Source organism: Sorex araneus, chromosome 9 (genome assembly GCF_027595985.1).
Source record: "Sorex araneus isolate mSorAra2 chromosome 9, mSorAra2.pri, whole genome shotgun sequence".
Classification (NCBI taxonomy): Eukaryota; Metazoa; Chordata; class Mammalia; order Eulipotyphla; family Soricidae; genus Sorex; species Sorex araneus.
In genome coordinates, this window is record NC_073310.1 from 13,358,785 (window position 1) to 13,384,033 (window position 25,249).

Genomic DNA, 25,249 nt, shown 5'->3' on the forward strand with positions numbered 1-25,249 from the left:
CCTACACTTCCCGTCTGCTTCCCTGAGCCCTGGCAGGAGTGATCCTCGAGCAGTGCTCGGTGTGGCCCCCAAACCCGAATTTTAAGAATAAATGGATAGACGAGGTTGTCACTGAGAAATGGGTGGTGAGACAGAAATCACCTTGGGGTGCTGAGCAGTGAGACGGGAGGACCCTGCCACCCCCCTACACACACACACACACCACCACCGCCACCACCATGCATCTGACAATCTGACAGCTTGGGAGAGCGGTGCCCAGGGTGGGTGCTGTGTCCATCTCAGACCCACGCCCAGGGATGGGGCCGGAGCGCTAGCACAGCGGGGAGGGTGCTTGTCCTGCACACGGCCAACCCCGGCTTCCCGGACGCGCCCCCACCCCCCGAGCACCGCTGGGAGTGATTCCTGAGTGTAGCGCCAGGAGGGACCCCCTGAGCGTGGCCGGGTGTGGCCCCCAAACCAAACTAAACTGAAACCCTGACAGCGGCGAGCACGCGCGCGGGTGAGGCCGGCCCAGAGGCGCGTGCACAGAGGCGGGCTCCACCGCCCGCTCTCATTCGAGGCTAAACAAGCTCAGGCAGGCGCAGCCCTCTCGGGCGGGCTGGGCTGCTGGCAAACGCGCCACGAGTGTGGGCGACCCTCCCCCTCATCCTCATCATCGTATACACCCTCCTCCTCCCCCCCATGGCCTAGGCACTGCGGCCCGGTCTGGGGGCCACCCACCACTCGCCACAAAGGCCCGGCGGCCTGGCAGCTCCAGGATTAGATGCCCCCCCTGCCCCCCCAGCTCTCCCTGGGCCCCGGGGGGGGGCCCTCCAGGCCTGGGGGCGTGGGCGCTGCCTGGAGTAGCTGCCTGCTCTCCCCCACCCACCCTGCATTCACACGTCTGCAGTTTCCTTCCCACTCCCGAAATCTGAAGAGCCCGAGGAGCTGCGTGTGACTAATTAACGCCTCTTAATGGGGGAAACATGACCTTTTAGATGTCATTAGTGTGACAGCCACCCAAAGGGGTCCTGCCCCCTCGAGTGGCTGTGGGGCGGGTGGGGGCCCCCGGAAGCAGAGGAGGAGAGCGCTTCCTCCCCAGCGCCTCCTCCGAGGCCCTGGCCCCCTCCCGCCACCCCGGGGCTGGCTGGCGCACGCGCCCGTCCCATCCCGTCGCAGGGGCTGGTGGGTTTCGTTCCCACGGGCCCCTCCCAAGCCCTGGGTTCCCGCCCCACGCACTGCCAGGGCGGAATCAGCGCCAGGGCGGGCCGAGTGGCTCGGTCAAGGTCACACGACAGCCGAGACGGAACTTTGACCCCAAGCTTTGGACGTGGCGTGTCAGCCTGGCCACACGGTGTCCCAGGCCGCTGTGAGCGCGCAGGGCAGCTCTGGGGTGAGGTCGGCCCCGTCCGTACTTTCAGGGGGAGGTAGGGACCCCGGCCTCTGTGTGGGCCACTTGATGTCCTTTTCCCATGCCAGTCCGCCTGGCGCACGCATGTGCGTGAGTGTGTGTGTGTGTGCATTGTGTGTGCAAGTGTGTGTGAGTGTGTGCATTGTGTGTGCAAGTGTGTGTGAGCATTGTGTGTGTGCGTGAGTGTGAGTGTATGTGAGTGTGTATGTGAATATGTGTGTGTGAGTGTATGCATGTGTGTGTGCATTGTGTGTGCAAGTGTGTGTGTATGAGTGTGAGTGTATATGAACGTGTGCATTGTGTGTGTGCGTGAGTGTGAGTGTATGTGAGTGTGTGTATGTGAATGTGTGTGTGTGTGTGTGTTTCTAAAGAGGGGCCAACTCCCAGCAGCACTAGGCCTGGCTGGCTGGTGGTGCCCACCCCAGCAGTGTTTAGATGTGTGCCCAGTGTTTGGCCTGTGGGACCTGGGGGCCACTGGGGCCACACGCAGCTGTGTTTGGGGCATGGGGTGTGCATCCTGGGGAGCCGGCTCACAGCACTGCACGTGCTGAGCAGATGTTCCATCCCCCGAGTGCGCGCTGTGGGCCTTGGCTCGGTGTGTGTGCACCCCCGTCTCCCCTCACCTCTACCCCACCCCTGGTGCATGGTCTCTGCCCTGGGATGGAGAAACAGTGTATGAGCCAGCCATCCTCGGCCCTCGCACCCAGAGCGGGCGACCTGAGCCTGGGCCCTCTTCCTGCACCGACCCACACCGTGGCCCTGCCTGTGTCCACAGAGGAGAGAGGGGAGGCTGTGAGCCCGGCGCTGGGCATCACGGGAACTTCCGGGAGTCAGGAAGCCCGGGGCGTGGTCCTGGTTCTGGCCCGTCTTTCTTTCCTTCCTTCCTTCCTTCCTTCCTTCCTTCCTTCCTTCCTTCCTTCCTTCCTTCCTTCCTTCCTTCCTCCCTCCCTCCCTCCCTCCCTCCCTCCCTCCCTCCCTCCCTCCTTCCTTCCTTCCTTCCTTCCTTCCTTCCTTCCTTCCTTCCTTCCTTCCTTTTCACTTGGTTTGGGGGCCACGTCCAGCCCCTGCCCAGCGCTTGGCGCTGAGGACTTGCTCCTGCCTGTCGGGGCCCAGGGGACCGTCTGGTGGGATGGAACCCGGCTTGACCTCCTCACTGGCCTTCCCGCTCGCAAGGCCGGCGCCCTCCCCGCTGCCCTAGCACTCTAGCCCGGCCCTGGCAGGGTCTTCAGCCGTGGGCCAGGGGACATGCCTGCCCTGCTCTCCCCTCCATAGTCCCACCTCTTTCCCCGCGAGCGCACGTGTGTGTGTGTGTGTGTGTGTGTGTGTATGAGTGTGTGAGAGTGTGTGTATGTGTATGCGTGTGTATGTGTGTGAGTGTGTGTATGTGTATGAGTGTGTGACTGTGTATGTGTGTGAGTGTGTATGTGTGTGAGTGTATGTGTATGTGTGTATGTGTATGTGTGTGAGTGTGTGTGTGAATGTATGTGTGTGAGTGTGTATGTGTGTGAGTGTGTGTATATGTGTGTGTGTGTGTGTGAGTGTAACCCACGCGTGCCTGCCTGCGTGTGAGCGGGGCGAAACGCTGGGCCTACGAGTCTCCCAGCACAGCTCAGAGTCCCGAGTCAGTGAAGGGGACACTTTCCCTGACGCCCAGGGCACCCGTGTCCCATCTGCGGGCCAGGGTTTGGAGGGAGGGGCCTCTGGTCCGACGGCCACTGTAAGCTTTAGGGCATGTGGGGTGTCATGAGTGCCCGGGCCCCGGGGGGAGCCAGCAGAGGTGGGTAGCTCTGGCTCACGGCAGGGTTGGAAAGAACTTCATCACCCCGGGCTGCCAAGCGAGCGAGCAGCACCTGGGGCGGCCTCGGGACCCCTCCCCCGCAGGCTCCAGACAGGGCCAGAGGCTGCCCGGGCGTCTGTGGTGGGGGTGCCCGGGGCTTGTCGGGGCCCGGCTCGGATGGTGGTGTCGGGGGGCGGGGGCACCTCTGAGCCGTGCGCAGGGCGCCCGGGGCCTCGCCTGGTGATCCTCAGCCAACCAGAAGGGCAGATAGATTGGGCGATAATCCTGTGTCTGATGGTGGCACGCAGGGGCCATGCAGTGCCAGGGACGGGGGCGGGGCGGGCCGCCTGCAGGACACGCCAGGGCGGGTGGGCCAGAGGACGCGCCTGCCCTGCCCTGCCAGGGCGGGTCGGGGGGCACTGTCCCCGCCCGACTCCCTGCTTTCCGCTTGGCTGTTTTTTTTTCCTTTTCCCCCCCAGTTTTTGGGCCACACCTGGCGATGCTCAGGGGTCACTCCCGGTCCTGCACTCAGGAATCACTCCTGGTGGTGCTCAGGGGGCCCTAGGGGATGCCGGGGATCGAACCTGGGTCTGCCCGTGATGCACGGGGCCGTCTCTGCCGCCACCTGGCCCAGATGAGTGCCCAGCCTCCGCCGCTGAGCCGCCTCGGGCCTGGAGCCCGTCCACGCTGGCCGCGCAATGCTGGCCCCGGAAGCCGGGGCCACGGCACGGCAGACCAGTGTGCACGAGTGTGTGTGAGTGTGTAAGCCTGTGAGTGAGTGTGTGTGGGGGGGGACTGGGAATACATGTGCCTGTGTGAACCTGTGAGTGTGTGGGACTGAGTATGTGTGTGTGTGTGTGTTTTGAGAGAGAGAGAGAGAGAGAGAGAGAGAGAGAGAGAGAGAGAGAAAGAGAGAGAGAGAGAGAGAGAGAGAGAGAGAGACAGCCCTCTTCTGACTGCCCTGCCCATCAGAGCTGCCCGTCCCCCCTCAAGCACATTGATGTCACTTGTCACTGAAAGAGAAGGCCCAGCTGAGTGGACCCTCTTTTTCCAACCTGCAGGCACGAGTGGCAGGCCGGGGGTGGGGGGGGTCATGATTCGTACCACGAGCTCCTGGCGTTAGCAGGCATGACCTTGAACCCTGGCTCCAGCCGTGCGACCTGGCCTTGGGCCAAGTAAGGCCTTTCTCAGCGTCAGCCCCTTCCCCCCTGAAAACGGGGCCATCCTAGTCCTCGCCTCCTGAGGATGTGGGGGCCGGAGGCGGAGCAAGGGGGGGTCGTACAGAAAGGGGGTGCTTTGTGCAGGATTAAAAATCGAGGAGCTGCAGGTTTATTGCTCTGCAGGCAGACCTTTGACATCTGCGGTACCCCGTAATTCCTCGCTCCAGTCCTGGGGGTGGGGGGAAAGGGGTGCTAGAGCAGCAATCCCGGTTGCCTAGCAACAGGAAACCCATCCTGGTCGCCCGTTCAGACATGCCCACTGAGACGCCCGGAGCTCCACCCCAGCAGAGGGGAGAGTTGGCCACGTGCCTCAGCCCTGCCCACCAGGTGCAGAATGCAGCCCCTTCTCCGTGCCCTCCAGCCAGGAGGAATATTCTGGAAGCCACAGAGGGCTTCCGGAGACTTGGAGTCACCCCCAAGGGTTCTTTCTCTGTGCATCCCAGAGACCTGCTGCCTCTTGGCTCCGGGACTTGGTTTCCAGGGTGGGGGTGGTTAGGGGTGATAGTTGCTGCTCTTGGTGCTTCTATGCTGCCCCCCGCCCTCCTCCCTCCCTCCGTCCATCCGCCCCTCCCTCCCTCCCTCCCTCCCTCCCTCCCTCCCTCTCTTCCTTCCTCCCTCACTTCCTCCTTCCCTCCCTCCCTCCTCCCTTCCTCCCTTCCTCCCTTCCTTCCTCCCTCATTCCCTCCCTCCCTCCCTCCCTCCCCCTCCCTCTCTCCCTCCCTCCCTCCCTCCCCCTCCCTCTCTCCCTCCCTCCCTCCCTCCCTCCCCCTCCCTCTCTCCCTCCCTCCCTCCCTCCCCCTCCCTCTCTCCCTCCCTCCCTCCCTCCCTCCCCCTCCCTCTCTCCCTTCCTCCCTCCCTTCCTCCCTCCCCCTCCCTCCCTCCCTCTCTCCCCCTTCCCTCCCTTCCTCTCTCCCTCCCTTACTTTCCTTCTGGATTTTGGGTCACACCCGGCACTGCTCAGGGCTTACTCCTGGCTCTGTGCTCAGGGTCACTCCTGCTGGGAGCTGGGGACCCGCCTCAGGTCCTCTGCCCACAGTACAGGTGCCGTCCCCGCTGTCCTGTCGTCTCTCTCCGGGGAGGACGTGGTTGTTTGGCTCGGGGCTCTCTGTTTCTGGTGCTTTCTTTGCTCTGGTTTTGGTTTTGGTGTTGGGGTCACACCAATCTCGGGGTCACTCCTGGCTCTGCACTCAGGAATCATTCCTACTGGAACTCAGGGGACCCTGTGGGGTGCCGGGGACGGAACCTGGGCCAACTGTGTGGGGAGTGGAGGAGGAGGGTCCCTCACCCTGTCCCTCGGGCCGGGCTGCCGCTGGTTTCCTGGCACTGGGGCGCAGGCTGGGTTGGGGGGTCCACAGCCCGGAGCTCCTCTCTGATGCCCCTCTCCTCCGCCCTCCTTGTGCTGAAGGACTCTTAGCTTCCACCTCCTCTGTGGATGCAGAGTGGGTCCTGGGGGGAGGGGGAGGAGGCAGTGGTGACAGACACTCACCCCTGCCCACCCCCCCGCCCCCCGGCAGTGTCCAGCCCTGCACTGGACTCCAGGCCCAGCCGTCTGCCCTCAGGAGGACCCGAGTGCTCCCGGTGGGGTGCGGGTGGGGGAGCGTTTCATGTGGAAATAAGGTTGCCGGTCATTCAGCGGGGGTTAAAAATAGCTGGCGGACCCTCGGCGAAGTGAATTCTTTTTTTTTTTTTTTTTTTTTTTGCTTTTTGGGTCACACCTGGTGATGCACAGGGGTCACTCCTGGCTCTGCACTCAGGAATTACCCCTGGCCGTACTCGGGGGACCATATGGGATGCTGGGAATTGAACCCAGGTCGGCTGCGTGCAAGGCAAACACCCTACCCGCTGTGCTATATCGATCCAGCCCCTCAGCAAAGTGAATTCTGACCGAAAGCAGAGTTGTGGGTGTCATCTTCCTTTATTCAGCAAGGGGGGATTGGGCAGGGTGCAATGCTGGCCGCCCTCTGACCGGCCACCTCCCCGCCGCTGTCTTTCCCTCCCCTCTCCCTCCCGCCCTCCCTCCCTCCCTCCCTCCCTCCCTCCCTCCCTCCCTTCCTCCCTCCCTTTTCATAAATGATGCAGCACAGGCCAAAGTCTGGCTTCCTCTGGCTCCTTTGTGATTCCTGAGCCCAGGAGCCCAGACAGTGCCCCCCCACTCCCTCTGCACCCCGCCCCGCGCCTCCCGCCACCCCCCTTCTGTGCTCCTCAGTGGCTGCAGGGACCGTGCGTGTTCCTCACGCCAAACCCTCCCCCAGCAACAGGCCAACCCAGGGTTCTAGAAAATCAGGCTCAGGAGAGCTTATGCTGGCCCCTCGGGTTGTGTGCTGCGTGTCCTTCAGCCCCCGGAGTCGACCTCTCTGAGCCCGGGTGGTTTCCTCGAGACTGCAGAGTATTACCGACAGCCGGGAGATCAGACTGGGGAGGGGATTCCTGGCCCCTGCGCGCATCTGCCTGACAGATCGGAGGAGCCACATGCACATGCGCTCTCTCTCTCTCTCTCTCTCTCTCTCTCTCTTATTTACTGAATTTCCTTCTTTTGGGGTTCTGGGCCGCATCCAACAGTGCTCAGCGACTCCCGCTGGGTCTGAGCTTGGGGGATGTCGGGGCGGGGGGGGGGGCCGGTGCCAGAGATCAGACCAGCCTCCCCCGCGCATTCGGCCCCACTGAGCTCAGTCTTCCTTATTCTTTGGGTATTTATAGTGTCAGCCCCACTCCCCCGTCCTCTGTGGTGGGCCACTCCCTGAGGTGCCCCTGCCCCACCCCCTCACATTCGCCTCTCCAGGGGTCCTCGTCCTCCAGAAAGCCCGCCTGCTGCGTCTCCCGCCCCCACCCACCAAACTAATCCACTTGCACAAGCGTCAAGGGCTCATTCCTCTGGGCCCAGCCCACCCCCGGCCCCCAGTAAAGGAGTGACTTTCCCAGACCCCCGAGTCACCAGGGCGCGCGTGGGCGCGGGGCTGGAACAGCGTCGGGTACCGCTGCTGCCTCGTGAGGGGACTCCGTGGGGACCCCCACTGCCGTGGGCGCTGAGTGGGGCCCAGTGAGACCTGCATGGCCCTGCCCAGTGGAGCAGGTCTTGGGAGCCCCGTCCGTGTGCCCACCCGAGCCTCCCCCGGGGCATCTCCTCTTCCTGGTAGGCGACCCCCAGCTCGCCTGGGGCCCCGGCGGGGATGGAGCCCAGAGCTCTCTGGGTGTGTCCCCGATCTGGGCAAAGTGCCCGTTTGCTGTCTCCCTGCGGGTCTAAGCCTGTCTGGGCCCCCACCCCCGGCTGTGCCCACCGTGGTCCAGGCACCTGGGACCACCCCGGCACAGGCTGACAGGGCGGGAGGTGGGGGCGGTGTGGGGGCCTGTGAGCTGGCCTGGCTCTTACCCACAGTGGCCGTGGGCTGAGGGGCTGAGGCCGGGAGGGGAGGAGTGACAGACGACCCCAGAGACTGTACCCTCCAAGACCACCACCCCCGCCCCCCACAATCCCTTCTTTAAAAAAATTATTTTTTTTGAGGGGGCTGGAGCAATAGCACAGCGGGGAGGGTGTTTGCCTTGCACGCGGCCGACCTGGGTTCGATTCCCAGCATCCCATATGGTCCCCTGAGCACCACCAGGGGTAATTCCTGAGTGCAGAGCCAAGAGTAACCCCTGTGCATCGCCGGGTGTGATCCAAAAAGCAAAAAAAAAAAATTTTTTTTTGAATAGTTTAGCCACATCCGGCTGTGCTCTGGGCTGACTCCTGGCTCAGTGCTCAGGGATCACCACCTCTGGCAGGGCTCAGGGGACCGAGGATAGAGCCTGGGTCAGCTGCATGCAGGGCCAGTGTTACCCCCTGTCCTGTCGCTCTGGCCTGACAATAGGTGGTGGGTTTCTTGTTTTCATTCAGACCCAGGGGTCTCAGGGCTTACTCCTGTCTCCGGCCAACTCCTCCCGAACTCGGACCCCCGACACCTCAGACCCACCACTGCCCTCAGGGGGCCGTGCCAGCCGACCAGTATGGCTCAGACAAAACCCTTGCCCGCTCTTTGTTGAAGAAGGGGGAAAACAAAGTCTGCTCTGCCCTCCCCTGCCCTGCCCCGGGCCGCACTGGCAGCGCCCTGCAGTGTTTGGCATGGAAACACCTGGAGACAATGGCAGCGCCCGGGCCAAGTTTGCCAGCCCCGGCCCTGAATGCGGCTGGCAGGAGGGTGAGCTGGGGGAGGCCGAAGCCCGGCTGTGACCTGCTCACGTCCCCAGCAGGTCACTTCACTTCCCTCAGACCTCAGTTTCCCCGTCTGGGGAGTGGGACACTGACCCTGAATCATGTGTCTCTCCTGCCCCTCTCCCCTCCCCCATCCACACTGGCGCCGACTCTCATCTCCTTCCTGAATGCGCCTGGCACTGGGTGTGTCCTTAAAGCCCAAGAGGGCGGAGCACCTGGGGGCACTTGAGGGTGCCAAGGTCCCCAGGGGTTCTGGGTTCAGCCCTTCCCACCTGCCCCCTGTCCCACCATCTCTCACCTGGAACCCTGGGGTGGCAGCAAGACTCCTCCACCCGGAGCTGCCATCATGTAGGGGGAGCGCCAGGGGGATGAGCCTTCATGTAGGGGGAGCGCCAGGGGGGTGAGCCGTCATGTAGGGGGAGCACGGGGGGGGGTGAGCCGTCATGTAGGTCGTGTAGGGGGAGCGCCAGGGGGTGAGCCCTCATGTAGGGGGAGCCCAGGGGGATGAGCCGTCATGTAGGGAGAGCGCCAGGGGGGTGAGCCGTCATGTAGGGGGAGCGCCAGGGGGAAGAGCTGTCGTGTAGGGGGAGCGCCATGGGGGTGAGCCGTCGTGTAGGGGGAGCGCCAGGGGGGTGAGCCATCGTGTAGGGGGAGCGCCAGGGGGATGAGCCCTCGTGTAGGGGGAGCGCCAGGGGGATGAGCCCTCATGTAGGGGGAGCGCCAGGGGTTGAGCCCTCATGTAGGGGGAGCGCCAGGGGGGTGAGCCCTCATGTAGGGGGAGTGCCAGGTGGGTGAGCCGTCGTGTAGGGGGAGCGCCAGGGGTTGAGCCCTCATGTAGGGGGAGCGCCAGGCGCGGAGTGTCACCTGGGGACCGGGGAAGCTGCCTGCTGCAGCTCACACCCGCGGTCCCCCCGGGTCTGAAATACAGCGAAAAATAGTAAAAACAGCATTTGTACATCTGTTTGTTTGGGGGCCACACCCAGCTGTGCTCAGGGCTGACTCCTGACTCTGTGCTCAGGGATCAGTCCTGGAGGGGCTCGGGGAGAGGGGTGGTAGGGGACCATATGGGATGCCGGGGATCGAACTCGGGTCGGCCGCATGCGAGGCAAATGCCCTGCACACGTACTATCTCTCTGGCCCCAAAGCAACTTTTTTTTGGGGGGTGTCACACCCAGCAAAGCTCAAGGGTTACTCCTGACTCTGCACTCAGGAGTCACTCCTGGGGGTGCTCAGGGCACCATATGGGATGCCGGGGATCGAACCCGGGTCAGCTGTGTGCAAGGCAAACGCCCTCCCCGCTGCACTCTCGCTCCGGCCCCAGCAACTAATTTCTTTCTTTCTTTCTTTCTTCCTTTCTTCCTTTCTTTCTTTCTTTCTTTCTTTCTTTCTTTCTTTCTTTCTTTCTTTCTTTCTTTCTTTCTTTTTCAAAATCACTGATGTAGCTACTGCAGTTTCTCGCACTGACGCTGGTGCACAGCAGCGCAGATTTCCTACCTTTCAGGGACACGGTGTCTCCTCACCCACCGCCAAGGTGCCAGCATCCTCCCCACCCCACTTTCCAGAGGACCCTTCCTTCCTCTCCCCTCCCTCCCTCCCCGCCCTCCCACCCAGCCTCGGTGCTGTCGTCAGAGCCCAGGACTTGTTTGCCTTGGCCAGGGCCGTGTGCCCGCGGCTTTGTTTCTGTGTGTACCACCAGAGCGCAGGGCCATCCGGTGTTTGTCCCTCCACCTGCCCCTCTGGCTCCGTCCCCGAGGTCAGCAAAGGCTGGACGCCCTCTCTCCTTACTGCGGGTCTACCCCATGGTACACACAGGCACACCTCCTGCCCCGCCACCCCCTCTCTGTCTCTCTGTCTCATACCACACACGCACACACACACAACCTCTTGGGCATTTGGGTTCCTTCCAGATCTTGACTGCTGTAGATGGCGCTGCAGGGAGCGTGGATGTTTCCAGAGCTTTCCAGCGTCAGTGGGCTCCTGCATTCCTGGCCTAGAAACCTACAGAGGGGCATTGCCGGCTTGGAGGGCAGCACTATTTTTAATTTTTTGGAGGAATGTGGAGCACTGGAGGAGGGCGGCCTGCCTCCGGGCCTTTGCACTGGCCAGCCCCTCCCGTGTGTGCTCCCGCTGGTGGGCCGCCAGCCGTCACTCTCAGCTGGCTCTCTGCACAAAGGGTGCAGCAAAGAGACAGAGACAGAGACAGAGACAGAGACAGAGAGAAGGAAAGAAAGGCTTCTTCCCCGGCTGACCTGCTGACGGTTGCAGCCTCCACACCCTGCCCTTGCCTGGTGCTCAAGCCAGCTCAGCCCTCGGGCTGCTGTGCTCCCCCTCAGAGCACCCGGGCTGCTCCCCCAGGGCAGGGATGGATCTGCCTGACCTGCAGATCACATAGTAGGTGTGTCTGCACAGAGTAGGTGCTTGAGTGAGTGAGTGAATGAATGAATGAATGAATGAATGAATGAATGAGGGAGGGAATGAATGAATGGACGAAGCCACACCCCAGCCCCTTCCCTCTGAAGGGCTCCCCTCCCCACTGCAGACCACCCAGAGGCACTGCCAGGAGCTGGTCATTCACCTCCTCCTCCCCACCCTCCCCCAGCAGCCTCCAGGGACCCTCCCAGGCGCTTCAGCCAATGGGGTGGTTGTGCTGGAAACTGCTGCCGTACACACTCACCCCTGCAGCACACCGACTCACCACTGCAGTGTACACTCACCCTGCAGTGCACACTCACCCCTGCAGCACACAGATTCACTCCTGCAGTGCACAGGACTCACCCCTGCTATTCACAGAACTCACTCCTACAGTACAAATCAACCTTGCAGTGCACACTCACTTCTGCAGCTCACAGACTCACCCCTGCAGTGCACACTCACCCCTGTAGCGAACAGACTCACTCCTACAGTGCACAGATTCTCCCTTGCAGTATAGACTCACCCCTGTAGTACAGGTCACTGGCCTCTTGAGGTTGGCAGCCCTGCCCTCTGCCCCACTGGGGACATCTTGCAATATACAACTCACCCCAAAGTCCCAAGTGTGAAATGCGCCTGTTCTCTGAGTTGGGGGTGGCACATGTCGGGGTGGGGGAGCTGCCACAGTAAAGCAGATCACGGGTGCCCCACCCCCAGGTCCACCATGATGCTCACCTAGGGTGAACCCACCAAGGGCTGTCTCCCCGAGTCCCGTGAAGCCCGACACTGTGTGCGCATGCGTGCGTCTGCGCACGTTTTGGGCACGGAGGTGCCCTATACCTGGAGTCGTGCGCGCATCGGCCCGGTGCGTCTCCGCCGGGAAGAGCCCGCTCCCAGCCCCCGGCCACGCCCTGCCCCCTCCGCGGCCTCACACCTCTGTCCCCGCCGCCACTGTCGCCTGACAGGCTGAGCCCGTGCCCGGAATAGACGTGTGAGAAGTTCTGACGTGGGTTGTTTCCAAAAAAGACACCGCGTTTGGCCGGGGCTGTTTTCAGAATCCCTCGGAGGGGCGCCGGGCAGGGCGGAGTTGGGTGGTCTCAGATTGCAGGGCAGGGTGAGGGGGCAGGAGAGGGGAGCCCCCGCGCTGGGACACGGAATTCTATTTTAAGTTGCCAGCCACAAGTGTTTGAGGAGACCAAAAGAGGCCGGAGGCCGGTCGGAGCCTTAGCACAGCGGGGAGGGCGCTTGCCTTGCACGCGGCCAACCTGGGTCCCACCCTAGCACCACCCGGGGTCCCCTGAGCACCGCCAGGAGTGATGCCTGAGAAAGCCTGAGCATCACTGGGTGTGGCCGACCCTCCCCAGGATCTCTGTGCTTTCAGAATGTTCCCACCTTCCCCTTCCCTGGGCAGGGGGGTTCCTGACCGTCCCAGGGCTTAGTTCTCCATTGACCACCCCCCCCACCCACTTCCATGGGTCTGTCCACAATTAGAATGGGGTGTACGGGAGCTGGAGTGGTAGCACAACAGGTAGGGCCTTGCACGCCAACTGACCTGAGTTCGACTCCCAGCATCCCATATGGTCCCCTGAGCATCGCCAGGAGTGATTCCTGAGTGCAGAGCCAGGAGTAACCCCTGAGCATCGCCCCGGGTGTAACCCAAAAAGCAAGAAAACAAGAAAAAAAGATTTTAGCGAAAGATTTGTAAAGGAGGAAAACACAGGGAAATAAAAATAAGGTAGAGGGCAGTAAAAGGTTAAGATTTAAGGGGTACACACGTGCACGCGCGCGCGCACACACACACACACACAAAGTTCCTCAGCGAGAGGCAGAGCCAGCGGGACTCGCCTTCACGGGACTCAGAAAGGAGCAGGCCTCGCGTGTGGGCGCTCACTCGGCCGTCGGTCCCTCTGTTCCACAGCAGGGTGCTGGCACTTGAGGCTAAGGGGGCCCCAGTTCCTCACAAGGCCCCCTGTTGAAGCTGGAGCACACGCCCTCCCCCCTGCTCCCGTGCCCTGCGCGACTCTCTCCCGCTCTGCCAGTTTTCTGCCCCTTACTCCCCTCTCTGGGGCTGGAGCGATAGCACAGTGGGTAGGGCGTTTGCCTTGCGCGCGGCCGACCCGGGTTCGAGTCCTCTGCCCCTCTCGGAGAGCCCGGCAAGCTACCGAGAGTATCCCGCCCATACGGCAGAGCCTGGCAAGCTCCCCGTGGTGTATTCGATATGCCAAAAACAGTCACAACTAGTCTTACAATGGAGACATTACTGGTGCCCGCTCGAGCAAATCGATGAGCAGCGGGACGACAGTGCTACCGTGCTACTCCCCTCTCTGCCCTTGGTTTCCCTTCCTGTCTCCATTTCCTGCTTGTCTGCCTGTCCTGTACTCCCACTTGGGACCTTCCCAGCTCGCTGGTGAGTGAACCCTAACTAGACACCCCCTCAGTGTGGCGCCGGTCCAGCCGCCATACCTGTCCTCACCCGCCTCTGCCTGGCCGTGCCGGGCTCGCCCACTTCCCTTTCACTCCTCCCACTCCTCCCTTCTCTCCTGCCCATGGAGCACTCACTGGGAGCCCCGTCGGGGAAGTGCTCATGGAGACCGTGTGTCCTGGACAGGAAGGACCCTAGGCCTCCTCCCGTGATTCCTGCTCCCCACCCAAGCCCGGGGCTCGCTCTGGGGGGGTCCGTGCGGCTGCAGACAAAGGGTGAGGAAGAGCAGATGCCGGGCGTCCGGCCCCGCAGCCCCCCGGGACAGGCGCTGGCTGCGCCGTGTGGCTGGGGCACGTCTGAGGAAGTCACCCCGGACTTCCCAGCACCCCTCCTGGAAGCAGGGGTGCCTGGGCCAGGAGTGCAGGGTGGAGGTGAGGGAAGCCCGGGCTTGGCAGTCCTGGGGCCGCACGGCCCCCCGGATAGGGTTGCAGAGGGAGAAGGCATGTTTGGAGCTGCTCAGAATAGCCCTCGCAGCTGGGGCCCCAGACGCTGTCCTGACTCAGGTTCTTTCTTAGGCAAATGTGTCAAACACCCCCAAATAGGCCTGATCCCTTCTCCTTCCCCAACCATCTGCATCTGTGTCTTTTTTTTTTTTTTTTAGCTACACCTAGCTGTGCTCAGAGCTTACTTCTGGCTCTGCACTCAGAGATCACTCCTTGCTGGGGTTCAGGGGACACTGTGAGGTGCCAGGCTTGAACCCCGGTCGGCTTCATGCAGCATAAGTGCCCTAGCTGTTGTCCTTTAGGGCTCCAGCCCCGGCCCTACCTCCTCTGGTTGAGTTGACCACATGAGATCACCAGGGTGGGGGGTTGGGGGGGTGGGGAAGTTATTTTAAGAAACATATTTCTCTAACAAATACTTAGTAACTACGTGATAGGCTGGGCCTTGTTCTGAATGCTGGGCTACAGCGCTTAGTAGATGAGACAGCCCCCTCCCCGCCCACACACACCTTAACCAGCCAAGATCTCCATCAAGATTCAGCCAACAGCTGCCTATGGGCCTACGTCAACCAGTGACCTCTTTGTAAATATAGTTTCACTGGAAACACGGGTACTTATAAATAAAGTTTTATTGGGACATTGGCACGTGAAACTTAAGAGTTCCGTTGGAACACGGTCACTTGTAAATAAAGTTTTACTAGCACACCGTCACGAGCACTCACTCTCATGTCAGTAGAGATGAAACAGTGGGGTCAGAGACTGGCTCTGCGGTCCCTGAACCCCAAACTATTGACCCTGTGGCCCTTTCAGACAAAGTTGGCAGGGTTCTGACATGCGTGAGCACGTAACAAACCCTTCCTGGCCAGGTAGGGCACCTGCCTTGCCTGCGGCTGACCCGGGCTTTGATCCCTGGCACCACGTATGACTCCCTCATGCTCCTCCAGGAGTGATCTCTGAGCACTGCTGGGTGTGGCCCCTAAACAAAAATAAAAAAGAGCCCCACCCCCCATCTTTCACTCGGGATGTGTACATTGTAATGCTAGAGGTATGACTTAAGGATCCTTTTGGGAGCGGCTCGGGGGAACCACACTTGACAGAGCTCAGGGCTTCCTCCTGGCTCTGCACTCAGGGATCACCCTTGGCGGTGCTCAGGGGACCATATGGGACCATATGGGATGCCAAAGATCAAGCCCAGGTTGTCCGTGTGTAAGGCAAACGCCCTGACCACTGTACTCTCTCTCTGGCCCCTTAAAATTTTTCCTCGATCGCAGCGCTATAGAGTTGTCGGTGCGGGTGTGACAGCCTTGCTGAGATAGCCGCTCTCCCACCGCAGAAAGAGGCATGGAACCTCCCCAAAGTTCCCCTTTGTTCGTCTGCCTGTCATGACGCGGATGCCGTGCTGTCCCTACCCTCCGAGTGACCGCTTGCTGGGATGAGGGGTTTGCCTTCCCAGGATGGCAGATGGTCTTTCCGGACTCCTTTTCCTGAGTTGAGGCCATCCTGGTGTAAGTGCTACCGGCGTCCACCACACCGGACACTAGGGTCCTCCCCGTTATTCCGTGGCACTCGCTTGCCTGCAGGGAGCACCCATGTCTGTGCTTGGTGGGCACCTCGGATGGTTTTCTTTCGGTTGCTTTGCTTTGGGGGGGGGAATCAAAGCCCCTGGTGCTCAGGGGCTGCTCCCAGCACAGTGCTTATGTGGGGTTCCTGGGGAAGCTCCAAAGAGCCAACCTGGCCCTGCTGCATGCAGAGTCTGTGCCCCACCCGGACCCGCCTTTCCGGCCTCCGACGGTTTTCTTGAGTTGATCTTCTGGGACCTCGAAGTTGAGGCCGTGGGTGCCCGCCTTCCCCTGTGCGCTGGGTCCGGGCTTGTCCTCCTGGCGCTCCTCCTCCGTCTCATCAGCCCGGTGGTCACAGAGCGGCCCGGGCCGGGGTCTGGCGGGGACTTTGGTGGTCTTCTACAACACGGGGGGGGGGGGGGGCGCCAAGTTCCACCCACGTGACTCAGGAGGTGGCGAGCCGAGGCGGCCAGGCCGTCTCCCAACCCGCGTGTGCCCGAGGCGCGTTCGAACCTTGCCGGGTCCTCTACCTCAGCAGAGCCCCTCGGGGAGTCCCGGGGAAGGCGAGGGCGGGTGGGTGCTGGGGACTGGCAGGAGCACTGGGCCGGGAGCCCGAACCTCCACTTCCATCCTCCTAGGCTCGGGCTCTCTGGTCTGCTCAGCCATGTAAACTAAGACACCGACAGTGATTTCCACCTCGTGCCTCAGTTTCTCACCGGCGAGGCTGGTGCCCACCCTTCCCCCACCCCCATGGCCCTTTGCGGTCCCCTCCCCTCACCATAAGGCATGTGGGAGACATCCTCAGTGTCCCTTCCGGCACAGAGGATGCTCGGGCCGTGGCTTGGGGGGACGGCCGCGTGAGAGAGGTCCACCCGCGGCCCATCCCCTGGGTTTCTGAGTCTGCTGCTTTTTTATTTTATTTTATTTTATTCTATTTTATTCTATTCTAAGTTCTTTTGAAGCTAGAAGACACTTTCAGTTTTGTTTTTTTGGGGGCCATGCCCAGGGGTTACTCCTGGCTCTGCACTCAGGAATCCTTCCTGGCGGGGCTCAGGGGCCCCCATGGGATACGGGGATTGAACCGGGGTCAGCCGTGTGCAAGGCACGCGCCCTCTCCTACCTGCCCCCCCTACCCCCGCCTGCCCCAGCCCCCAGTCGCCCCCGCCCCTCAGCCTGCTCCTGGCCTGCTCACAGGGTGGGTTTCGCCGACACCTGGGAGGTCAAGTCATGTCAGAGGAACGTCCTGGCCGACCCAAGAACTGGGACCAATGCAGACTTCGGGGACCATCTGGGGAGGGTCTGGGCCTTTGACCCGGGACCCCTGCAGCCTTGGATGCAGAACTTCCTCGCTCCAGGGAAACCTGCGGGGGTTGGCCAGGAGCCCCATGAGGAGTTTGCAGTGTAGATAAGGTGATGCAGGTACTTTGCAGTGTAGACAGAGTGGAAAAAGTGCTGATTCCAGGCTTGCTTACTCAGATCTCATTCATAAGAGGGGGCCCCTCGGGTCATCCTTGAATCACTATAAGCTTGGGAGGGGGTGACCCTAGGAGAAGCGTGACTGAGCATCCCTGCAGGCCTCCACCTGGAGGCACAGAGAGGTTAGGTTATTCGCCTAAAGCCACACAGTGCTCCTGTATTCCAACCCAGACCTCCTGGCCCAAGAAACACCTCACTCAGGGGAGGTGGGCTGGGAGTCAGTTCGCATGATTAGACATAGGCATTCTGCAGTCACACCGTCGACTAGAACCATGAAATGGTTCCAGTGGGCCACATAACATGTCCAATTTTCACGCTAATGAACGTGAATTTAAACCACCCCGGGTGTGTGCCTTATTAGACGACAGACAGACAGACAGCACAGCATGAGAGGGTGGGAACTTGGGTGGGGTGGGGTCTGCCCCGAGCCAGCCTGGGGTTGCTGAGTTCAGGGAAGCCTTCTTGGAGGAAGAGCCATGGAAGCTGGAATCTAAAGGACAGCCGGAAGTGGTGGGCTGCTCCAGCAGGCCTGGGGCGGGGGGTGGAGGGCAAAGAGGCCAGGAGGGAAGGAGCAGCTGGGGGGTCGGGGAGGGCCTGGGCCTGGGAAGGGACGTTTATGAACCCTGCAAATGGAGGTGCCACAAGCCACTGTGAAGGCGCGTGGCTCTTCCCCTAGGGCAGGGGCCCACCCGGAGACGGTTTGCAGGGGGGTCTCGTGGCTCCGACGGGGGACAGGGAAGGGCAATGTGAAGAAAGTATCAGAGGGTCCAGAGGTGAGGGGCAGAGACACCTGATGAGCTGCTGGAACATTCTAGAAGGGCAGCCTGGATGCGGCGTGGGGTGGGAGTGGAGGCAGGGTCTGAGATGTCACCCGAAGGAATCCTTGGGGACGCCCATGGAAATGCCAGCCCGTGTGGGCCTTGAACCTCACGTGTTCTTGAGGCGGGTTGGGGGGAGGGGAGAGGGGCAGCTGCAGGTGGGGGAGCGAGCAGAAGCCTCCTGGCACTGGCTCCCGAGTGCGAGTGTGTCCCCGAGACCCGGACCTGAGCATGCACGGTCCCATCACTGGCTCTGTGACATCTCGGAAGCCAGGCGGCAGCTGGGCGGCTGCTCAGATGACCGGGCCATTCCCGTCCCAGAGAGAGTGTCAGGTCATCTTCGAGGTCAGGACCCTCCGGGTGTGCCTAAGTGGGGACTGACTTCACCCCTAAAACACGCTGCAGCTCCCTGCCTCAGCTCACAGATGCACACACACATTCTGCGCACGTACATTCATGCATGCACACACAACACTCACACACGTACACACACACTCCATACACTGATATACACATATGCACTCATGCACACATACACTAACTCTCATGCATAAGCACACATACACACATATGCATACATGTACACTCACACACTAACATGCATATGCACTCATACACATACACTAACACTCATGTATAGTACTCATACATACATGGATACACGTACACTCACACTAACACACGCATGTGCACTAACACTCATGCACTCATACACATACACTAACATTCATGCATAGGACTCACATACACACATGCACACACGTATACTCACACTAACACACACATGCACTAACACTCATGCACTCATACACACACACTAACATTCATGCACTCATACACATACACTAACATTCATGCATAGGCACTGACAGACATGCACGTACACACACCAGCACACATCCTGTCACACGTGTACATGTATACACACATACAGCCACACACATGCGCACACGTGCAGTCATACACTCATGCACGCACATACTGGCCCCAGCACCACATGGGCCTCCAGCATGTCCAGCAGTGGGCTGGACCCGGAGCGCCCCTGGGCCTGGTCCCCGCAGTCTGTAGCTACGTGTGAAGTCATTCTCCAGAACTATCAGGGGCCCAGCTCTGCCCTGCCCCCTCGCCCCTCCCGGGACCTGGAGGAAATGATTTGAGTCCGGCTGGTGTGGGGGAGGGGCCTGGCGCCTGGCGCCTGGGCTTGGGGCCTGCAGAGATGGGAGCAGAGCCATGGCCGGGCGGGGCGCGGGATGGAGGAATGCTGGGGGCAGGGCGGGGCTGGGAGGATATTGGGGACCCATTTCAGGGGTGCTGGGTTTCAGTGGGACACTGGGGATCCCAGGAGGACCCCCAACTGTGACTGCCCAGGGCGGGGGGGGGGGTGGGGGGGTGGGGGGGATGCTGCCACCTAGTGTCTGGAACTGAGGGAGGAAGGTCGCTCTCACCCGATCCCCAGATCCCCAGCTGCTGGCCCTACGTCATCCGAAAGACGGGTGGCCGCAGGGCTGGTGTGGACTTGGAGCCCAAGACCCCTTCCCAGGGCCACAGTTCCGTTGGCGTCACCGGATGTTTGATGTGGGCCCCGCCGCTTCCTCTCTCTGGGACTCAAGGTTCCCATCTGTGATTTGGGGGTGCTCGGTGGGGACCATAGACCCGTCTCAGAGGTCGGCTGTGGACACGTGAGTGCCCGAGTCCTCAGCCTTGAGAGGCCAGGTGCACAGGTCATCCTATGAGGCCTGGGGCGGGGGGGGGGGGGGGGGGGAGTCAGGGGGCCAGGGGTGGGGTGCCTGGGGGCGGGGATGCGTCCGGGTGCAGTGTGGGGGCGGGATAGGCCAGCGGGGTGGGCAGCCACAGCACTTGGGCTCAGGGCCGGTCTGGGCGGGGGCAGTGCGGCAGCGCCCACCCAGCTCCCCGGCCTGAACGTCTCTCCCGGTTCGCTCTGCAGGACCAGCTGAAGCAGTGCTTCTCCCGCCGGGCGCCCGAGGCCAAGGACACCGACACCCTCGTGCAGGAGGCCGACAGCCAGTATGGGACGTGGACGGGCCAGCGGCAGAGCGGGGACAGGTAGGGAGTGCATGCGGCCCTGGGGCTCAGTGATGACCAGAAAGCAGGGCTGACGGCAAAAGTGGCCCCTCCAGCAGCGCTGGCGGGACCGCCCACAGCCTGGTGGGACCTGCCCACAGCCCGGCAGGCCCCGCCCACAGCCTGGCAGGACCCTCAGACAGCACTGGCCGGCTGTAGGGTTTTTCCACCCTACAATTGTGTAGACGTGAAATGAGGTCCCCTGCGATGGCATTATCCTGGCAGCTGCTACGCCACCAGCAGGCTTAGCCTTGCATTGTTATGTCGAGGAATATGGGGGAGTCCCAGTGAGAAATGTGGGGAGCCCCAAACTTCATCGGGAAGCTCCCAGGGAAAGTCCCAGAGTGGCACGTGGGTCGGGAGAGAAGGCGGATGTCCAGTCGTGGGGGGCCAGGGAGCAGCTTCAAGGACCAGGTTTTTTTTTTTTTCAGGGGGAAGAGGGGACCATGCTCCAAAAGGACATGGTGACCCCAGTTCCACCACGTGGCACCAAGTGTCACTGATGGGAAAGTGTCACTGTGTGACCCCCATTGGTCCCGGTTCTTGTTTTATGTGGGGGCCCAAACGAGCGGCACTCAGGGGCGACTCCTGCCTCTGCACTCAGGGCTCATTCCTGGCAGGGTTCTGGGGACAGGATGGGAGGCTGGGATCGAACCCGAGTCAGCTGTGTGTAAGGCAAGGGCCTTAGCTGCTGGCCTTTTGCTGCAGCCCCCCTGTTCGTGGTTTTAGGTGTGTCTTTCCCTTCTCTCACTTAAGCGGGATCTGAGGCTCCTCTCTGCTCTGTGGGGGCGAGGAACACCCCCAGTACCCTCTGCTGGGGGTGGGGGCGCAGAGTCCCTGATCAGGAAACACAGGGGCTTTTGGAGAGAGACCAGGGTTTGCACCCCGGCAGCTGGTGCTATTGTGATGCTGTGTGAGCCGCCTTCCTCCCCTGTGCCCTTGGGTTTACGGGGGGGGGGGGATGCCCCCAAACAGCCCCCGTCAGCAAGACTGCAGGGAGGGAGGGCGCTGAGGGTCGGTTGGCCGACGAGACAGAGAAGCGAGGGCTTCCAGCGGCCCCCGTGAGAGCGTTGCTTTCCTCTGCCCTGTGAGCGTTGAGCTCACGAGCTCCGTGGGAGGTAGTCCAGGGGTCCGAGAGGGGCTGGCTCTGCAGGTGGCCAGTTTGAGATCCCCAGCACCGCGTCCTCTCCCGAGCACTGCCAGGGGTGGCCCCCAAAGCCCACGATAAAAGGGAAAAGACAAGTCAGTGCCATTAACGTGCAGGCGCAGAGGATTCCAGCAAGCCCAGAACTGGGGTCTCCCCGCGGACCCCTCCATCTGGGTCTGCCTTCCCAGGCCAGCGCTTACAGGAGCCAGGGCCTGGGCCGGCGCCCCCTTGTGTCTCCCCGAGTCACTGCAGCGACCCATCACCACAGTGAACTGAACAGCGCAGTGGCGCCACCTGCTGGCGGTCTACCCGCCCCCACTCTTTCTGCGCGAGTTCCAAATCAGCCAAGTGGAGGCTGAATTCAGACATGAGGAAGGGGGCCAAGGACATGGATTCTGTAGTCTGCTGCTGCCCGTGGGGCTGTGGATGGGCCTTCTAGGATGGCGGAGAGGGTCGGTCTCCCACCTGGGGACGAGGCTCCCGAGGCTTTGCTGGGTGAAGGTTGAACGCGTGAAGGAGGAATGAATGATGGATAAACAGCCCTGCCCTGGGCTCCCCGCCCTGCTGGGACCCTGATGGCCAGCGCTGACCCCAGACACAGGCTGTGGCCAGTTTGAGCCATTGTCCAGTTGCATGCTTCTACCATTCTCTAACCATGCCCCCACGCTGTGTCACAGACCCCCAGGAGCCTCGAGATGCTGTCCAGTCCACACATACTCCACCCCCAAGAGAGCCAGTGGCACGATTTCACAAGCCAGCACATCTCCCTCTCAGACCTCACGTCAGGGCTGTTGATTCATTATTATTATTATTATTATTATTATTATTATTATTATTATTATTATTGGGCTGGAGCAATAGCACAGTGGTAGGGCGTTTGCCTTGCACGTGGCCGACCCAGGTTCGATTCCCCCGCCCCTCTCAGAGAGCCCAGCAAGCTACCGAGAGTATCTCACCCACACGGCAGAGCCTGGCAAGCTCCCCATGGCGTATTTGATATGCCAAAAACAGTAACAAGTCTCACAATGGACATGTTACTGGTGCCCGCTCGAGCAAATCGATGAGCAACGGGATGACAGTGACAGTGATTATTATATTGTAACAGTACATGGTGTGCTCAGGGCTTACTCCTGACTCTGTGCTTGGGAATTACTCCTGGCGGTGCTCATGGGGGCTATATGGGGTGCTGGGGATCGAACCCGCGTGGGCTATGTGCAAGGCTAAGGCCCTACTGTGCGTTATTGCTCTGCCCAGGGGCCGGGTTTGTTTGTTTTCTTGAGTCCCAGTGAGACACACAGTTACATAGTTACTTACACGATGGGGTTTCAGTATACAATGTTGCAATGCCCGACCATCCACCTGTGCCCATTTCCCACCACCAGTTGTCACCAGTTTCCCTCCCAACACCCTCACCAGCTGCCCCCCACCTCCGCTGCCCCAGCCTGCCTCTATGGCAGGCACTTTTCTTCAGGCACAGTCTCTGTCTCTGTTTCTGTTTCTTCCTCTCTCGTTCTTTCTCCCTTCGGGGCATTATGGCTTACAATACAGATATTGAAAGATTGTCACCTCCTTCCTCACTCAGTTCCTGTCCAGAGCCATCGTTTCCAACTACCATTGTCCTAGTAGTCCCTTCTGTATCCTGACTGCCCTCCCCTTGTGGCAAGCTTGTCCTTCCCCGTGTGTGTGTGTGTGTGTGTGTGTGTGTGTGTGAAGCAGTGGGGTGCAACCAGGCCATGGAAGTCTTTTTTTTTTTGCTTTTTTTTTTTTTTTTTTTTTGCTTTTTGGGTCACACCCGGCGATGCACAGGGGAGTTACTCCTGGCTCTGCACTCAGGAATTACTCCTGGCGGTGCTCAGGGGACCGTATGGGATGCTGGGAATCGTACCCGGGTCAGCCGCGTGCAAGGCAAACGCCCTCCCCGCTGTGCCATCTTTGGAGCCCTTTTCAAAACTATGCGGTGCTGGTTGGTATTTTGGGAAGACAGGCAGCGCAGAGGAGGGTGTGTGACATGGGCGTGTCTGCTTCCCCCTGAGTCCAGGGATGCTCAGGGGTTCCACCTGGCTCTGCACCCAGGAATCTCTCCTGGTGGTGCTCAGGGAACCATATGGGATGCTGGGACTCGAACCCGGGTCAGCCGCGGGCCAGGCAAACGCCCTCCCACTGTACTGTAGCTCCAACCCACACATCTCAAGTCTGGCTCAGCGGGCGGCCCAGGGGGCCCGCATCAGCACAGGGCTGGGGGTCCTGGCGTGGTTCAGGACAGCACTGGCACGTCCCCTTCCTGCCCAGGAGCTCGGGAGGCACCACGGAACATCCCCCTCCACCCACCCCAGCCCCAACCGTGTCTCCCCCGTTCCCTCCCAGCCCAGGGCCCGAGTCCCCCTCCCCCGACGGCAGCGCCGCGTCGGCGCGCAGACAGACCCCCAGCAGCCGCCTGTCCTCGCCTTCGTCCCCCTCGGAGCCCCCCTCGGCTGGGGACAGCGCCCGGGAGCAGCGCAGCGCCAGCGTGGACCGCTCGAGCGCCGAGCTGGACTCCCCTGACGGCACGGAGGCGCCGCCCACGCCGGACGCCCACGCAGCCAAGGCCGCCACCGCCGACGACGACTTCGCCTTCATGGATGTGAGTGGGGGTGTGGCTGGCTTGTTCCTTCCCCCTGAGCAATGTCGGGAATTGCCCCTTTCAGAGAGCAGAATCTGTGTGTATGAGTGGGTGGGGGGGGGCGCAGGGTGGGGAGGTGGGTGCACAAGGCTCAGGTCTGCAGGTAGCTGGGTCACACCTGGCCAGGCAAGGCTGTGTGTCTTAGGGTAAATGGCTTCACCTCTCTGAACTTTCTCCTCTGCTGGCAACCAGCTCAGGGTGCGGTGTCCCGGCTTCCCGTGTGTTTTAGATTTCGACCAGTGACGCCCTCGATTAGTAATGCAGCAGACCCCAGGGCCGGAGGCCAGGCAGCCGGCCTGAGATCGGCACGTGGAGACATGCTGTTGGGAGTTTAAAGTGTGTGTGACCGATACATGCATTGGGTGGCCAACAGCCCCCTCCGCACACTGGCCGGCCACAAGACGAGCTAAGGAGGGGACGGAGGCCACCAGGCTGGTTGGTGACCAGTGGCCGTTTATTTGAGTTTCGCAGCATTCGGTAGAGAGAAATCCCGAGGGGCTGAGGGTAGCAGTTACACTGCGGTGTGGCTGAACATTATCGTGAACCGTGAGCGGGTGTGCAGTTCTTCCTTCAGGGGACGCTCTAGGAGATACTCAAGGACAAAATCGGATCCTGCTGGGAGGTCCGCCCAAGGGCGGAATTCCATCTAAGGATATATTGCTTTCCCCTTTCCTGGGCCAGTATCCGTTTAAACCGTCATCTTAAATTCACTTCTTTTTTTTGGGGGGGTGGGAGGTCACACCCAGCGATGCACAGGGGTTACTCCTGGCTCGGCACTCAGGAATTATCCCTGGCGGTGTTCAGGGGACCCTATGGGATGCTGGGAATTGAACCCGGGTCGGCCGCGTGCAAGGCAAACGCCCTACCCACTATGCTATTGCTCCAGCCCCCTTAAGTTCCCTTCTTAATAATATTTCTAGTCATTTCGCAGGGGCACAGTAAGAGACAGAGTAAGCTGAAAGGGTGGCTCCTGGGGCTGGAGCGATAGCACAGCGGGGAGGGCGTTTGCCTTGCACGCGGCCAACCCAGGTTCGATTCCCATCACCCCATAGGGTCCCCTGAACACCGCCAGGGGTAGTTCCTGAGTGCAGAGCCAGGAGTAACCCCTGTGCATCGCCGGGTGTGACCCAAAAAGCCAAAAAAAAAGGGGGGGTGGCTCCCTCCTGGGGACATCTCTCGATAGGTCCCAGACCACAGTCCTCAGGCCAGGTTAGTCTCCCCGAACCCCAGCAAGGTCCTTTATTCAGTTACTTCTTTTGGGGTCATGACGGAGTTTGTTCCATGACCATGCTCTTAACTTATTATCGCACTTAGCCTGTCCCTAGCTTTCAGCTTGACCTGGGTCCATCCTTATCCCTCAGAGGGACCCGCGATTTGGGGAGTTAGGAACTAAGGGCACGTAAAGACTTAGGTCAAGTAAATATGACGGACACCCAGGAATAAATATTCAGAGTCGAGTAACTCCCAAGTTACGGAAGCATACACGAACTGTCTCCCTGTGTCTGTACTGAAGGGACACTGCACTGTGATAAGCTTCGCAGAGGACATAAAGGACAGAGAGAAGCAACATTCCACACACTCATTCCAGAGTCCTCCGAAGAATT

The 25,249-nt window shown here is 60.9% G+C and overlaps 1 protein-coding gene across 3 annotated transcripts in view; it reads left to right on the top strand.

Moving 5' to 3' along the window:
* The window catches only part of KIAA1671 (KIAA1671 ortholog), a 160,170-nt gene that overhangs the window by 128,502 nt on the left and 6,419 nt on the right, over positions 1-25,249 (top strand). For all 3 annotated transcript variants that reach the window (XM_055146823.1, XM_055146822.1, XM_055146824.1), the window contains 2 exons: positions 19,703-19,821; positions 23,351-23,606. In XM_055146823.1, the coding sequence (XP_055002798.1) occupies positions 19,703-19,821; positions 23,351-23,606 (375 nt within the window). The remainder of the gene's footprint in view (positions 1-19,702; positions 19,822-23,350; positions 23,607-25,249) is intronic.